Source organism: Caretta caretta, chromosome 2, assembly GCF_965140235.1.
Source record: "Caretta caretta isolate rCarCar2 chromosome 2, rCarCar1.hap1, whole genome shotgun sequence".
NCBI classification, from domain to species: Eukaryota; Metazoa; Chordata; order Testudines; family Cheloniidae; genus Caretta; species Caretta caretta.
The window spans coordinates 214,238,417-214,255,559 of NC_134207.1; the positions used below are offsets into that span (position 1 = coordinate 214,238,417).

A 17,143-nucleotide genomic window follows, 5' to 3' on the forward strand; every position below is an offset into this window, starting at 1 on the left:
AAAAATTCTGGGATATTCCTTTGTTTTTTGCATTGCTCTGGATTTCTTTAGGCATGTAAAGATGCATGTATGGAGACACTGTCCCTTTTCTGCTCCCTTGTGCCCTGTGGAACCATGTGACTTGCTCATGAAAACGGAAAAGAGACATGAGGAGCAGGCGTTTGGATGCTACAGTGAAGAAGATGAGGGCTCCTAGGTATTTGGACACCAAGACCTGCCCAACAAGGATTCACACCATCACACAGCCAACCAGTTTTGAAAGGTAAAAGACTGCTGCCTTCATTTTGAGTAACGGGTAGACTTGCAGTGGGGCACGCACAGCGGTGAGATCTTAGTGGCACTGTCTTTTCATTTTAAGTTCAGGGTCCTGTGAAACAATGTAAATGGAAACACAGTTTATAGATTTCAGAGTGGTAGCCGTGTTAGTCTGTATCCGCAAAGAGAACGAGGAGTCCTTGTGGCACCTTAGAGACTCACATTTATTTGAGCATAAGCTTTATTTGAGCATTAGCCCACGAAAGCTTATGCTCAAATACAAGTGTTAGTTTCTAAGGTGCCACAAGTACTCCTGTTCTTTTTACAGTTTATAGAGTGTGCCTGAGCCTCTGATACTCACTAGAGGGCACTAAGATTCCATTCCCAAAATGATGCTATAGCTTTTGAACAAATGGATTAAGATGCGAACAAATAATGGGCCAGTTTCATTTGGTCGTAATTCCCTCAGTGTAGAATTTGACTAACACCAGGTATGGGCTTGGCCCAATACAGCATGCTGAAATCACCCATGTAATATCCATTTAACACATCCAGATGACACAAAAGCAAGCTTGGTTCTTGTTTCAAGACAAACCTAAAACTTAGGGCAAGTTTGTCAAATTGTTCACAGATATTTTTGAAAATTCAGGCCAGGCGTGAGCAAGGCTGGGCCAAGTGATGGAGAAGGATGAAAAACAAAGAAATCTCTTTGGTGGCTAGAGATGGTCCCGAGTGGCAGTGCTTGAATTGGGAAAGTTCAGGGTATTCATAGCTGGGGTTCAGGATCAGACCCATGATTTTGACCTGAAGCCAGATACAACTTGGTGGTTTCAAACAGGACTTTATTATAGGTTTCCAGCTCCATTCAAATCTGAAACTCAAAAATTCAAGGAATACAAATTCCAAAGTACTAAAAAAGGATGTGGATGAATCTCTATCTACCCAGAGATACAAAATGTAAATAGAAAAGGCACGGGGGAACTGGAAACTGAGTGCAAGGGTGGTGGGTTTTATGGATGCTTGTCCATTAGAAGGAAGACTGAGTGCACCAATTTACTTCACCCAGGTCCCCATGTAGTCTTTAGATGGTAACTACTTTTGGTCACTACTGATGTGGCATTACTGTGAACTTATGACAAAGGGTCTGATGACCAGACGTCAGAGTTCTCTTATCCCCCCTTTCACCATCTTTTAAGGGTACCAGGGTTATTCGAAATGTCATGCATCCCAGCAGTAACTATTTGGGATATAGAGAAAATGAATCAACTTTCATAAATTATCAGGGTCAATTCCGGTCACTACTTATATCGGAAATCTCTAGGGAAATTGAGGTATTGCAGGGAGAGGTGTTAGAAATGCAGTATTCTCTACCCTTTGAATCAGTGTAGTTTTTATGGGCCATTCTGGTGTTCGGGGGTGTTTTTCTTTTTGTAGGCTTATAATCCCCAAATCCTTCCTCCTCATTCATTAAAGATCTGATGTCACTTTTCCTCAAACTAATGTCCCACACAAATTAATAAAAATGTCCCTGGAGGAGGGATTCTTCACTTCCAACCCAAAGCCATACTGGGTTTACACCAGTGTGGTGGTTTTCACCAGACTTGTATACATATTTACTTTATTGATGCATATGAACTCCTTGCTCTGCAAAAATATTTATTGAAGTGAATGGGTGCCAGCATATGGTGTTTTGGATCATGATCTTATGTAAATGGAAATAAGGATATACTGGATAGCTCAGAGGTGGGCAAACTATAGCCCGGGGGCCACATCCGGCCCTCCAGATGTTTTAATCTGGCCCTTGAGCTCCCGCCGGGAAGCAGGGTCTGGGGCTTGCCCTGCTCCAGCGCTGCAGCCAGGGAGCGAGGTCGGGGTCTTGTCCCACTCCACACAGCTCCCGGAAGAAGCGGCACATCCCCACTCTGGCTCCTTCCCCTCCTCCCCCCCCCGCCACTAGAGCCAATGAGAGCTGCAGGGGCAGCACCTGCACACAGGGCAGCACGCAGAGCTGCCTGGCTGCACCTCCGCATAGGAGCTGGAGAGGGGACATGTCGCTGTTTCTGGGAGCTGCTTGAGGTAAGCGCTGCCCCTGACCCCGTGACCCTCTCCCATGCTCAAACCCCCTGCCCCAGCCCTGGTGCCCCTCCTGCCCTCTGAACCTTTGGTTCCAGCCTGGAGCACCCTCCTGCATCCCAACTCCTCATTCTCAGCCCCATCTCACACCCCCAGCCAGAGCCCTCACACCCTCCTGCAACCCTCAATTTCATGAGCATTCATGGTCCACCATACAATTTCCATACCCAGATGTGGCCCTCGGGGCAAAAAGTTTGCCCACCCCTGGGATAGATGCACTCTGAAATGTTGTGGTGCTGTATATGTAAATGCCAGGTATGCATAGCACTCAACTATGCTGGCTAATGCTGAGCTGCTAAATGAGGTATTTGCACTGAGAGAATCAGGATTCTAGCAGCTAGGCAACATGGAAGTGACAGATTCAAGATGCAAAATGATGCTGTCACCCTACAGCCCTTTCACATTAGATGATCCATCATTAGCTCCAGTGCTCATTGCTGGCAATGTCGGTGAAGGCCATCAAGGGCCTCAAATGTTACAATTCAGAAACTGCACTCTGCTGATAGAAATTAAAATCAGGGCTGGAGAATAAAGTAACTTCTAAGGACCAGCTCCATGATTGCTGAATGACAGCTGTACCTAAGAAGTGAGCCTTCTTTTGTGCTGTACAGATTAAAATCCATTGTCAAAGAAAATCCTTCATAAAGCATGAACTGGAGGTCTTTTTGTCTGGATCATCCCAAATTATCACCCGCTTGCCTAGGGTGCATAACCCTTTGGCAACCTTTGAGGAAGTAGAAATTTACCTAGGGATATTACAAAACACAGATGTATCCTGCTGTTTTTATCAGCCACTTCTGGGATGGACAGAACCCAGACCATTAAGAGGAACAATTAAGGACAGTCACTTGTGGTTAATTACCCACAGCTATTATACAGTAGAGGTATAGTGCAGTAAATTGCGGACACCTAACAAATAAAGGAATCCTAATTCAATTAATAACACTCCAACCTGCAGACATCCAACATGTCCTTCCAACCTTACACCCCAGATTAGGAGTGTCTCTTTCGCACTGGAGACATACCTGGGTTATTCCCTGGCCTGTCAGACTCTTTGGGCCTACAGTAGCAGCAACAGATAGTCCGTGGTTGTAGCCCACACCGTGCAGTCTCCTTTTCCCAGATCCCATCCTCCAACTGGTGGAGCACTAGCAGCAGGAAGTCAGGGTGGGATTTTCAGCTAGCTCACTAACCAACTGAGGCTCCAGAGGCAGGGCTAGTCTCTTCATGGCACTGCTTTTGATATGTGGCAAAGAGGCTACCCAAAGTATTTCTGCATTGAATCAAGTGTGTGCTGCGCTGGACCATATGTGTGTGAGGGTATGTCTACACTACAGAATAAGGTCGAATTTATAGAAGTCGGTTTTTTAGAAATCGGTTTTATATATTCGAGTGTGTGTGTCCCCACAGAAAATGCTCTAAGTGCATTAAGTGCATTAACTCGGCAGAGCGCTTCCACAGTACCGAGGCTAGAGTCGACTTCCGGAGCGTTGCACTGTGGGTAGCTATCCCACAGTTCCCACAGTCTCCGCTGCCCATTGGAATTCTGGGTTGAGATCCCAATGCCTGATGGGGCTAAAACATTGTCGCGGGTGGTTCTGGGTACATATCGTCAGGCCCCCGTTCCCTCCCTCCCTCCGTGAAAGCAAGGGCAGACAATCATTTCGCGCCTTTTTTCCTGAGTTACCTGTGCAGACGCCATACCACAGCAAGCATGGAGCCCGCTCAGGTAACCGTCACCCTATGTCTCCTGGGTGCTGGCAGACGCGGTACGGCATTGCTACACAGTAGCAGCAACCCCTTGCCTTGTGGCAGCAGACGGTACAGTACGACTGGTAGCTGTCATCGTCATGTCCGAGGTGCTCCTGGCCACGTCGGCTGGGAGCGCCTGGGCAGACATGGGTGCAGGGACTAAATTTGGAGTGACTTGACCAGGTCATTCTCTTTAGTCCTGCCTGCAGTCAGTCCTATTGAACCGTCTTATGGTGAGCGGGCAGGCGATACGGACTGCTAGCAGTCGTACTGTACCATCTTCTGCCAGGCAGGCAAGAGATGAGGATTGCTAGCAGTCGTATTGTACCATCTTCTGCCAGGCAGGCAAGAGATGGGGATGGCTAGCAGTCGTACTGTACCATCTTCTGCCGAGCAGCCATGAGATGTGGATGGCATGCAGTCTTTCTGCACCGTCTGCTGCCAGCCAAAGATGTAAAAGATAGATGGAGTGGGTCAAAACAAGAAATAGACCAGATTTGTTTTGTACTCATTTGCCTCCTCCCCTGTCTAGGGGACTCATTCCTCTAGGTCACACTGCAGTCACTCACAGAGAAGGTGCAGCGAGGTAAATCTAGGCATGTATCAGTCAGAGGCCAGGCTAACCTCCTTGTTCCAATAAGAACAATAACTTAGGTGCACCATTTCTTATTGGAACCCTCCGTGAAGTCCTGCCTGAAATACTCCTTGATGTACAGGCACCCCCTTTGTTGATTTTAGCTCCCTGAAGCCAACCCTGTAAGCCGTGTCGTCAGTCGCCCCTCCCTCCGTCAGAGCAACGGCAGACAATCGTTCCGCGCCTTTTTTCTGTGCGGACGCCATACCAAGGCAAGCATGGAGGCCGCTCAGCTCACTTTAGCAATTAGGAGCACATTAAACACCACACGCATTATCCAGCAGTATATGCAGCACCAGAACCTGGCAAAGCGATACCGGGCGAGGAGGCGACTGATCAGGAGTGAGTGAGGTGAGTGATCAGGACATGGACACAGATTTCTCTGAAAGCATGGGCCCTGCCAATGCATGCATCATGGTGCTAATGGGGCAGGTTCATGCTGTGGAACGCCGATTCTGGGCTCGGGAAACAAGCACAGACTGGTGGGAACGCATAGTGTTGCAGGTCTGGGACGATTCCCAGTGGCTGCGAAACTTTCGCATGCGTAAGGGCACTTTCATGGAACTTTGTGACTTGCTTTCCCCTGCCCTGAGGCGCATGAATACCAAGATGAGAGCAGCCCTCACAGTTGAGAAACGAGTGGCGATAGCCCTGTGGAAGCTTGCAACGCCAGACAGCTACCGGTCAGTTGGGAATCAATTTGGAGTGGGCAAATCTACTGTGGGGGCTGCTGTGATGCAAGTAGCCCACGCAATCAAAGATCTGCTGATATCAAGGGTAGTGACCCTGGGAAATGTGCAGGTCATAGTGGATGGCTTTGTTGCAATGGGATTCCCTAACTGTGGTGGGGCTATAGACGGAACCCATATCCCTATCTTGGCACCGGAGCACCAAGCCGCCGAGTACATAAACCGCAAGGGGTACTTTTCAATAGTGCTGCAAGCTCTGGTGGATCACAAGGGACGTTTCACCAACATTAACGTGGGATGGCTGGGAAAGGTGCATGACGCTCGCATCTTCAGGAACTCTGGTCTGTTTCAAAAGCTGCAGGAAGGGACTTTATTCCAGACCAGAAAATAACTGTTGGGGATGTTGAAATGCCTATATGTATCCTTGGGGACCCAGCCTACCCCTTAATGCCATGGCTCATGAAGCCGTACACAGGCAGCCTGGACAGTAGTCAGGAGCTGTTCAACTACAGGCTGAGCAAGTGCAGAATGGTGGTAGAATGTGCATTTGGACGTTTAAAGGCGCGCTGGCGCAGTTTACTGACTCGCTTAGACCTCAGCGAAACCAATATTCCCACTGTTATTACTGCTTGCTGTGTGCTCCACAATATCTGTGAGAGTAAGGGGGAGACGTTTATGGCGGGGTGGGAGGTTGAGGCAAATCGCCTGGCTGCTGGTTACGCGCAGCCAGACACCAGGGCGGTTAGAAGAGCACAGGAGGGCGCAGTACGCATCAGAGAAGCTTTGAAAACCAGTTTCATGACTGGCCAGGCTACGGTGTAAAAGTTCTGTTTGTTTCTCCTTGATGAAACCCCCCGCCCCTTGGTTCACTCTACCTCCCTGTAAGCTAACCACCCGCCCCTCCTCCCTTCAATCACCGCTTGCAGAGGCAATAAAGTCATTGTTGCTTCACATTCATGCATTCTTTATTCATTCATCACACAAATAGGGGGATGACTACCAAGGTAGCCCAGGAGGGGTGGTGGAGGAGGGAAGGAAAATGCCACACAGCACTTTAAGCACAGCACTTTAAAAGTTTACAACTTTAAAATTTATTGAATGATAGCCTTCTTTTTTTTGGGCAATCCTCTGTGGTGGAGTGGCTGGTTGGCCGGAGGCCCCCCCACCGCGTTCTTGGGCGTCTGGGTGTGGAGGCTATGGAACTTGGGGAGGAGGGCGGTTGGTTACAGAGGGGCAGCAGTGGCAGTCTGTGCTCCAGCTGCCTTTGCTGCAGCTCAACCATACACTGGAGCATACTGGTTTGGTCCTGCAGCAGCCTCAGCATTGAATCCTGCCTCCTCTCATCACGCTGCCGCCACATTTGAGCTTCAGCCCTGTCTTCAGCCCGCCACTTACTCTCTTCAGCCCGCCACTTACTCTCTTCAGCCCGCCACCTCTCCTCCCGGTCATTTTGTGCTTTCCTGCACTCTGACATTATTTGCCTCCACGCATTCGTCTGTGCTCTGTCAGTGTGGGAGGACAGCATGAGCTCGGAGAACATTTTATCGCGAGTGCGTTTTTTTTTCTTTCTAAGCTTCACTAGCCTCTGGGAAGGAGAAGATCCTGTGATCATTGAAACACATGCAGCTGGTGGAGAAAAAAAAAGGGACAGCGGTATTTAAAAAGACACATTTTATAAAACAGTGGCTACACTCTTTCAGGGTAAACCTTGCTGTTAACATTACATACATAGCACATGTGCTTTCGTTACAAGGTCGCATTTTGCCTCCTCCCACCGCGTGACTACCCCCTCAACCTTCCCCCCTCCCTGTGGCTAACAGCGGGGAACATTTCTGTTTAGCCACAGGCAAACAGCCCAGCAGGAATGGGCTCCTCTGAGTGTCCCCTGAAGAAAAGCACTCTATTTCAACCAGGTGACCATGAATTATATCTCACTCTCCTGAGGATAACACAGAGATAAAGAACGGATGTTGTTTGAATGCCAGCAAACATACACTGCAATGCTTTGTTCTACAATGATTCCCGAGTACGTGTTACTGGCCTGGAGTGGTAAAGTGTCCTACCATGAAGGACGCAATAAGGCTGCCCTCCCCAGAAACCTTTTGCAAAGGCTTTAGGACTACATCTAGGAGAACCGCAAATGCCAGGGCAAAGTAATCCTTTCACATGCTTGCTTTTAAACCATGTATAGTATTTTAAAAGGTACACTCACCAGAGGTCCCTTCTCCGCCTGCTGGGTCCAGGAGGCAGCCTTGGGTGGGTTCGGGGGGTACTGGCTCCAGGTCTAGGTCAACAGTTCCTGGCTGTCGGGAAAACCGGTTTCTCCGCTTGCTTGCTGTGAGCTATCTACAACCTCCTCATCATCATCATCTTCTTCGTCCCCAAAACCTGCTTCCGTATTGCCTCCATCTCCATTGAAGGAGTCAAACAACACAGCTGGGGTAGTGGTGGCTGAACCCCCTAAAATGGCATGCAGCTCATCATAGAAGCGGCATGTTTGGGGCTCTGACCCAGAGCGGCTGTTCGCCTCTCTGGTTTTCTGGTAGGCTTGCCTCAGCTCCTTCAGTTTCACGCGGCACTGCTTCGGTTCCCTGTTATGGCCTCTGTCCTTCATGCCCTGGGAGATTTTGACAAAGGTTTTGGCATTTCGAAAACTGGAACGGAGTTCTGATAGCACGGCTTCCTCTCCCCAAACAGCGATCAGATCTCGTACCTCCCATTCGGTCCATGCTGGAGCTCTTTTGCGATTCTGGGACTCCATCATGGTCACCTGTGCTGATGAGCTCTGCATGGTCACCTGCAGCTTGCCACGCTGACCAAACAGGAAATGAGATTAAAAAGTTCGCGGTTCTTTTCCTGTCTACCTGGCCAGTGCATCTGAGTTGAGAGTGCTGTCCAGAGCGGTCACAATGGAGCACTCTGGGATAGCTCCCGGAGGCCAATACCATCGAATTGTGTCCACAGTACCCCAAATTCGAGCCGGCAACGTCGATTTAAGCACTAATCCACTTGTCAGGGGTGGAGTAAGGAAATCGATTTTAAGAGCCCTTTAAGTCGAAATAAAGGGCTTCATTGTGTGGACGGGTGCAGGTTTACATCAATTTAACGCTGCTAAATTCGACCTAAAGTCCTAGTGTAGACCAGGGCTAAGAGTGCATAAACTGTGTTGTCCTGGTGCCTAACCCATCAGGTCACAGAGGGTGGCTTTTTCCTACCTTTCAAAAACTGGTGTTTTAGTTTACTGGAGATCTTCTAGCAGCTACATCACTGCTGTGATCATTGCCAATACCACGCCATGCGTTAGAGAGCTGTGGTATCCTAACAGCCTTGTGAAAACAAACAAGCAACCTGCCTTCACAACTAATGCAGCCGTCACACATAGTGACCTCTGAGCTCACTCACAAACCAAAGCTTTCTATGGAGTAGGAAAAGCTCTTGTTTAACCATGCATGCAAATAAGGACTAAAAAGGGCTGAGCATCTGAAACTCCCACTGATAGGAAGAAGGATGGTCATGTAAGGCACTAACAGGCACTCAGAAGAACCGTTCCCAGCCCTGCCACAGACTGCGGCTGTGACTTTGGGAAGGTCATTTAATCTGTCTCTCACATTCTAATCAGTTTTTTTTTAAAAAAAGACACTTATTTCTGTGCCTAAGGGTGCTGTGGTATTGAATCCATAAATATTTTGGGAGGTGCTCTGCTGATGCTTAGAAAGATAGCTGTAGGTCAGACAGATCTGGCAACGTCCTGCCACATCCTCAAGAGACATTACTGAATTAAGGTTAAGTATCTTTGGGGTCCATTGTATTAAATGAATGGTTTATGTATTATTATGGGCCTGGATTGTATGTTACCACTCTAGGTGGGAGATGTGATGTGAGGCAGAGGGTTCAAAGGACTATATTGAAATTGTGCCAGACAAGAATGGACTTGTGGGACAATAAATGTTAAATGGATTTCCTGGGGAATACCTAGGGAGAGGTTATTGCAAATTCCCCAGCTCTGGTTACACAAGAACTCGGCCTCTTGAAGTCATGCTCTGAGGAGAGGGTGATTGTCTGCTGATCACCTAATCCTGGAGGCTCACAATCAAAGGTTCAAGCTCTGTTAATGGAAGACTGAGCTATTCATTGTCCGTAGCAGATTACCACATGGGCTGATGGGGCCTGTGCCCATGGGCCCTGGCCAATTTGGGAGCCCCCGCTGGCGGAACTCTGGACCCGCCGCCCTGCTCCTCCTCTTCCCCTGAGGTCCCACCCCCTGGCCAGGCCAGATACCAGAGCTGTGGTAGGGTGAACATATTCTCTTCCTCCCAACCCCCGTGCAGAGCTGGCCAAGCTGCTCTCCTTCTCCCTCTTTCTCCACAGAGCTGGCCCCTCAAGTCCCTCTCTCCCCCAAGTGGAACTTCTCCCGCCAACCCATCTCTCCTCTCCCCTCCCTTCTGTGAGGAGCTCCCCCTGCCCCAAGCCCCTCTCTCCCTTCCCTTCACCTCTTGCACAGAGCTGCCTCCCCCCGAGCCCTTCCGCCTGCCCCCCACCATTTTACACACAGGTATAGTAAAACACACAGAGGTTAAGTAAATTGCCTACAGTCAAGCACAAAGTGAATCAGTTATCACTGCTAGTTAGTAGGGCTGCCAACCCTCCAAGATTGTCCTGGAGTCTCCAGGAATTAAAGATTAATCTTTAATTAAATGTCATGTGATGAAACCGCCCGGAATATGTTCAACCAAAATTGGCCACCCTGCTCGTTAGAGAACTCAAGAGTCCTGACTCCCAGTCTCCAACACTTACCAATAGACAATACTGTTTTAATAAAAAGCCTCGTGTCTCAGCTATTACAATATTTGGCACTTGGGCAGAGTTCCGTGGCATAATGCTGTATTATGTGTTCAGCTAGCTGCAGCTGTCCACACTCACTCACCTGAAACGCCAGGCTCCAAAACTACTGTCACAAGTATCAGCGGGGTTATTAATTCAAAACCAAACACTTTATTGAAAAGATGACAACTTTAAGATAGCCACATTTTTAGTGCATTGAACCATTTTTTTCATTCATATTTATTTCTGCGCTGCCTATCTTATATTAGTGTTTTAGATTCTGCCCTGAGCAACTTACAATCTAGTATTTTTCCAATAAATACGTAGCTTATATTTAGTGTTTTTAAACTACAAGCTGCTTTATAAAAGCTAAATAATTAATCCTCACTCCCTGCTGGGAGGTAAGTAAGTAAAAATTATTTTATGATTTAGAAACTCAACAACGCAAAGTTATGCAGCAAGAAAAGATCCCCTAGCAAGGAAAAGAACTCATGTTTCTGGATCCACAGCCAGTACCCAGACACTCTGACTACATCAGCTTCTCCAACCATTTGAAAAAGAAAATTTACATATTGTATCTAAGTTAGACAGGAACAATTGAAGTATTTTAAATTATTACATATTTTTCTTAATTAAACCAGTTGCAATAAGATAGTCAGTTCTAGCTTATTTAAAACAATAAAGGCAGTTGTCCTCAATACCTAGCTGGTTTCCTCTCACAGCTGATTTTTTAAAAAGACTTTTCCAGCCAACCCAATACATTACATATAAGCTATCTAGGCTTTTCTCTGCTCCTCTCTCACCAGATTCATTCCTTGCCTATTTGAATGGGACTTTTAGACTGCCAAAATTTCCCCTCTTTGAAATATGTACACCCACTGCTCCCTTCCTCCCTGTATTTGTAAACAGACCTTCCCTTGTAGGGGGCTCCCTGGCCCCCCTATGTGGAGCTGCCCCACTCCCGAGCCCCTTTTTAGTAAAATTGTCCCATTTGTTCTTGCCAACTGATGATGGACAATTGCTCAGTTTTGCAAAAAAAGTCAGAATATCCAGGGTAGGGCTTAAAAAGGGGACTGTCCTGGCCAAAACAGGGCATATAGTCACCCTAGACTGTGGTTAGAGCGGTCCAGGAAGCCTGGACAGCTCTGGGGAGCCCCGGACCCTCCACCTGCCCTGGTCAAGGAGCAAGGGTGCCAGAGAGCAGCCCCTGGCCCATGTTCCTGCCCCCCAGGGTGTGCGGTCCAGGACAGGTGCTCCCTACAGCAGCCCAGACCCTCTGGGCAGCTCTTACCATGGCCTGGCTTCTGGCTAGGCAAGGTGTAGAGCCATAGTGAGACAGGGAGGAGCAGGGGGCCCCGTGGGGGTGTGTGTACGGGGCCCAAATGTTCTTTGTGGCTAGGGCCCCAATAAATCTTAATCCACCTCTGTTCATGGTGGGCATATCACAGGAGACAGTTCTGAACTTGTAAGCATGGGGGAACAGTTGTGGGTTTTGAAGGACTGACACCTACCAGAGCCAAGGTTTGGAGTTGGGATGACCCCTGCTAAGCTTTTTAGAATGCAGGTAGGTTCTTTATTGTTTTCTCTGTAACGCTTTCACCTCAAGTGTAAATGTGCTTGTTTGCAAAGACCTGCGTGGTAGCTTGTAACTGTGGGAAATACACTGGGCGTAGCCTCTGTAGATAAAGCAAAGCAAAGCACAGATGCTGGCCTTTCAAGCAATCTGGGTTGCTGGGGATATCACAGTGTAGACAGGGAACTGTGTAGCTTGGAAAAACCCCAGTGAGGAGGGAGAGACATGCAATTCTCTGGCCCAGAAGGCGACAGCTGGGAGCCTAAAACCAGATGATTTTGGTGAACTACAGCAGGGTAATATAGGGGCAGTTACCTGAATTATGACAGTGGGTACACAGCAGCTTTCAGGATTTGATCCAGAATTTTTAAACAAAATTCAAAAGAAAAAATGAAAATAAAAAAATCTGTGGTGTATCAACATGTGCCCTTTTCTATACATAAGACATACAGACACAACTGTGTGTTACATGAGAATGGCCATACTAGGTCAGACCAAAGGTGCATTTGGCCAAGTATCCTGTCTTCTGACAGTGGCCAACTCCAGATGCCGAAGAGGGAATGAACAGACAGGTAATCATAAACTGATCCATCCCCTATTGCCCATTCCGAGCTTCTGGCAAACAGGCTAGAAACACTATCCCTGCCTATCCTGGCTAATAGCCAATGATGGACCTATCCTTCATGAATTTATCTAGTTCTTTTTTTACTCCTGCTATAGTCTTGGCCTTCACAACATCCTCTGGCAAAGAGTTCTACAGGTTGACTGTACATTGTGTGAAGAAATACTTTTTTTAGCTGCCTATTCTGCTGCCTATTAATTTCATTTGGTGACCCCTAATTCTTGTGTTATGAGTAAATAACATTTCCTTATTTACTTTCTCCACACCAGTCATGAATTTATAGACCTCAATCATATCCCCCCCAGTCATCTCTTTTCCAAGCTGAAAAGTCCCAGTTTTAAAACCCTTTCCTCAAACCACTAATCATTTTGTTGCCCTTTTCTGAACCTTTTCCAATTCCAAATATATCTTTTTTGCGATGGGGCAACCACATCTACACGCAGTATTCAAGATGTGGGTGTACCATGGATTTATATAGAGGCAATGTGATATTTTCTGTCTTATTATCTATCCCTTTCTTAATGATGTCCAACAATCTGTTCGCTTTTTTGACTGCCGCTGCACATTGAGTGGATGTTTTCAGAGAACTATCCACAATGACTCCAAGATCTCTTTCTTGAGTGGTAACAGCTAATTTAGACCCCATCATTTTATACATATAGTTAGGATTATGTTTTCCAATGTGTATTACTTCACTTTTATCAACATTGAATTTCATCTGCCATTTTATTGCCCAGTCACCCAAGTTTTGTAAGATCCCTTTATAACTCTTCGCAGTGAAGTCTGCTTTGGACTTAACTATCTTGAGTAGTTTTGTATCATCAGCAAATTTTGCCACCTCACTGTTTACCTCTTTTTCCAGCTCATTTATGAATACGTTGAACAGTACCGGTCCCAGTACAGACCCCTGGGGGACACCAGCATTTACCTCTCTCCATTCTGAAAAATGACCATTGGAAGACATACTGATGAAATGGCACTATGAATAAAATGACTCCTTTGTGGAAGCCCTTTTCTTGGTATATTTCCATTACCATGGATGAGGTTGAGACTTTTTAAACTGTACTTTGAAATTCAGCTATTTAAAAAGGGCCTTTTTTTTTTTTATATAGGCACTGAATAATTTTGGAACCTATGGGTGGAGACCTAGATGCTTCAGATGCAGATGTGTTTAACCCTTCTATCTTGTGATTATTGGCAGCAAAAAGGGTCAGATTCAATATATTTTGGCTCCCTCTTGACAAAACTAAACTGCCTTAAGCCCTCACCCAGAAACCTGCAAAAACTAAACAGATGCCCTTATCAGACAGAACTTCCCCACTCCAAGACTGTTTACACTCAAATAAATCTTTACTGGGGAGAAGAAAACAGACAAACTTGGGGAAACACAGCAAGTGAGAGAGTGAGTGTGTGGCCCATGCCTGCTTGGTGTGGCACTCTATCGCCCTCTAGTGGTAGTTAGAACAGCTAGAGTTGATGAGTCTGCTAAAGCTTTGGCTATAAGAGAGATGTGTCTTTTAGCTCATACAATAGAAGCTCATGCATTAAGCTCCAGTGATCACAAGTTTGATCCTGGCTAACAATGACAGGGGCTGTCAGCATTACATATGTAAATTAAGCATAAAATACACCCTCCCCCAAGCAATTTTGGCAGCAGTCCATCTAACTCCCTTCCCCTGCTGGTGAGATTGTCGCACAGGTAATATAGTCCCTTGGCCACACCACATTTACTCCTGGGGGACTTCTGTGCCAAAAAATTAAAAATTCGGCACACAATATTTTAAAATGCCGCATATTTCATTTGTCAAAACACCACAATATACCATAATCTCTTCAGTTTCAATTATTTTGGTAATTTATTTCAAAATACCTGTCAACAAGTATGTCAACATTACAGTCAACAACAACAACAAAAGATTCCCCCAGGAGTAGAGAGTTCAAGAAACTGCTATGACAACTCAGTTCCAGTTGGGGAGTGCTGGAGGGTGCTGTGTGGTGCCCCCCAGAGCCCAGACACCCACACCCCCCTCAGCCCAGCTGTGGGGCATTCCCAGAGCCCAGACACCCGGGACCCCTTCCTCCAGAGCCCAGCTGCAGGCCACCACCCCCAGTGCACACACTAGCACTGCCCTAGCCCAAAGCCTTTACTCCCCCCAGCTTATTTACTATCCCACTGGGGGACACTGTGTGGCCCTACCCTCCCTCACCCTTTGCCAGAGATGGGTCTCCTGGGCCCTCTCCTGTCCCCGAGTGGAAGATGATCAAAGCTGGGCAGCCACAGTGTTCAGAGCCTCCATCCACACCAGGCTGGGTGCTCCACTCACTGTGAGCTGGGCTCTGCAGAGTCCATCAGCCCCTAATGGCCACCAGCAGCACTGCAGCCCCAATTCGGGAGGGGGGGGGGGGGAGGACACGACACACATGAAATTCTGTACATAACATTAATTGTGCACAAATTCTACATTGCATAGTGGCACAGAATTCCTCCAGTAGTACACATTACCCATCCACCAAACCACACTCACAGCAGCAGTCCAAGTATCTCTGTGTGGAGCTGTCAAATTGTAGTGTTAAATCTTAAAAGCACGCCCTCACAAATAACTTTTTCTGTGCTGTCCTGTATCAGCCAAAGATTAAGGATTCAAATTTTCTAAAACTTCTTTAAAAATCACAGGCTATTCATCTTCAAAGATGATGTGCACTGACAGCTTCAGTAGAGTTAATGACTGCTTAGCTTTTTTGGGTCTGCATGGGGGAAGCTTCCTAATAATCCCTCCCCCTCCCCCCCCCCAAAAAAAACCTGTTCCATACTTTTCCCACCTATACCCAACAACCCTCCAAGTTCACACCCAGGCTCCTTCCCTACATGGTGGTCTATTTTAAAGAGGAGATTGATATTTTTAGTTCTACCATTTAAACACGTCTACTGATATTTTGAAATAAAATGCAATGTATTGTGTCCTATTGTACTATGAAGCATATTTATATACAGAACATTCTTATTCAACAATCACACATTCAAAGACTAACCCTGGATCTTAATGGCACTTGCAGTGTTGATCCAAGTCTGCATATCTCCAGCAGAGGGATATGAACTGTTGATATTAAATGTTGTGTTCCAATAACGCTGAGCTTTTGACAACAGTCAGGAAATCAAAATCAAGGTAAACGTTGTCCTCCACCCCCTTCTCAAAAAGTTAAATTCAATGTGTTGCCCAAATTCTCATTTGAGACTTTTGTCAAGGTCTTAATTTATATATACTTTAATGCATCAATTCATTTTGAGGAAAAGCTATTCTAAAAATACTTATCTAGGAGCACAACATTCAGCTTCCCGAACATACTCTGGACAAGAGCTTTAAAGGACAATTCACCTGTTGCATCCAAAACACCTGGACATATGTGAAAGTTGCAATCTGGAGTGATTCCAGGGATTGCAGAAGGGAACCCCAAAGCTAAAAGCATGAGTCTCTACAGCTTGAACTATAGAGCCAGTTATTTGTTGGTGGGGGCTTTAACAGGCTCACCTTCTCTTTGCATCAGGCACCAAGGGGGACACAACACAGTAACCAGTAGCTTACACATATCCACACAGTACCTGTACCTGGACATGAAAGATCTATAACTGCACATGCATGTGGACATGTCCCTTTTTCCAATAGACAAAGATTTTTAGGGAAGGTAAAAGGTGCATATACATTTTGTGAGCATGGTTGTCATGCCCTCCTTCGACAAGGTCATCAAAGATGCCTTCAAAGGTGCCAATCCAGCATAATGTGCAAAAAGGTATAATAATCCTGCCTTCAATGTGTATGTGTGTGACTAGAGAGAGACAGACAAACACACACACACACACTGAAGGCAGGATATATAGAGAGAGACAGACACACACACACACACTCTGAAGGCTGGATATAGACACACACACACTGAAGGCAGGATTATTATACCTTTTTGCACATTATGATGGATTGGCACCTTTGAAGGCATCCTGATTTTCAGGTTAACACAAATGTATAATCTTTTGCATACCCTAACTGTATGGTCATTTTATGCATACTGTCTTTGCTTTGATATAATGCTGCTGCTAAATAAGTTTAACAGTTCAGCAGCAGAGCTTATGCAAATACCACCCAAGGGCAGTAATGATCGTGGTAAGTTTGTGTCTGCACACATTAAGAACCCCTTTAGGTCCAGCTGTGTTCTGTCATTGCATCAGTTTTCCATTGTAAATAATGTGATTATCCTGGTGTCTGCTAGTGCTACTATAGTTACTGAAAAAGTCTATTTTATATATTCTGTAAAATCAATTTCTGCTGCAAAACTGTTGTTCTTGGCTGAAAGGTGGCATACAAGGGAATTTATTCTCTGCTTGATGCATGCTGCCTGCAGTTAAGTCTGGGTATATACGGAGACAAGAATTTACCCTTTGGATGCACTCCAGGAACTATTTGCATATAATACTTTTCAAACGCCCCCTCCCCAGTCTGTTGGGTAGTTTTAGAGTTACTAACTGCAAAATACATTGCTACTTTTCTAGTTAAGGATGCTCTTATGCCCTTCTATAATTAAAGCCGACTTTCTAAACCCTACTAGGATCATTCACCACAATGTGGACTTAACACTTTTATATTAAAATAACAAATGAAAGTTTGTATATTTGA

At 46.2% G+C, this 17,143-nt stretch overlaps 1 protein-coding gene across 1 annotated transcript in view; it reads left to right on the forward strand.

Annotated features, from left to right (window-relative positions):
• The window catches only part of LOC125631499 (uncharacterized), a 34,345-nt gene extending 18,897 nt beyond the window's left edge, over window positions 1-15,448 (forward strand). Inside the window, exons 4-6 of the mRNA XM_075124749.1 lie at window positions 52-262; window positions 13,342-13,498; window positions 13,592-15,448. Of these exons, the coding sequence (XP_074980850.1) occupies window positions 52-59 (8 nt within the window). The 3' untranslated portion in view covers window positions 60-262; window positions 13,342-13,498; window positions 13,592-15,448. The remainder of the gene's footprint in view (window positions 1-51; window positions 263-13,341; window positions 13,499-13,591) is intronic.
• Window positions 15,449-17,143: the final 1,695 nt, after the last annotated feature.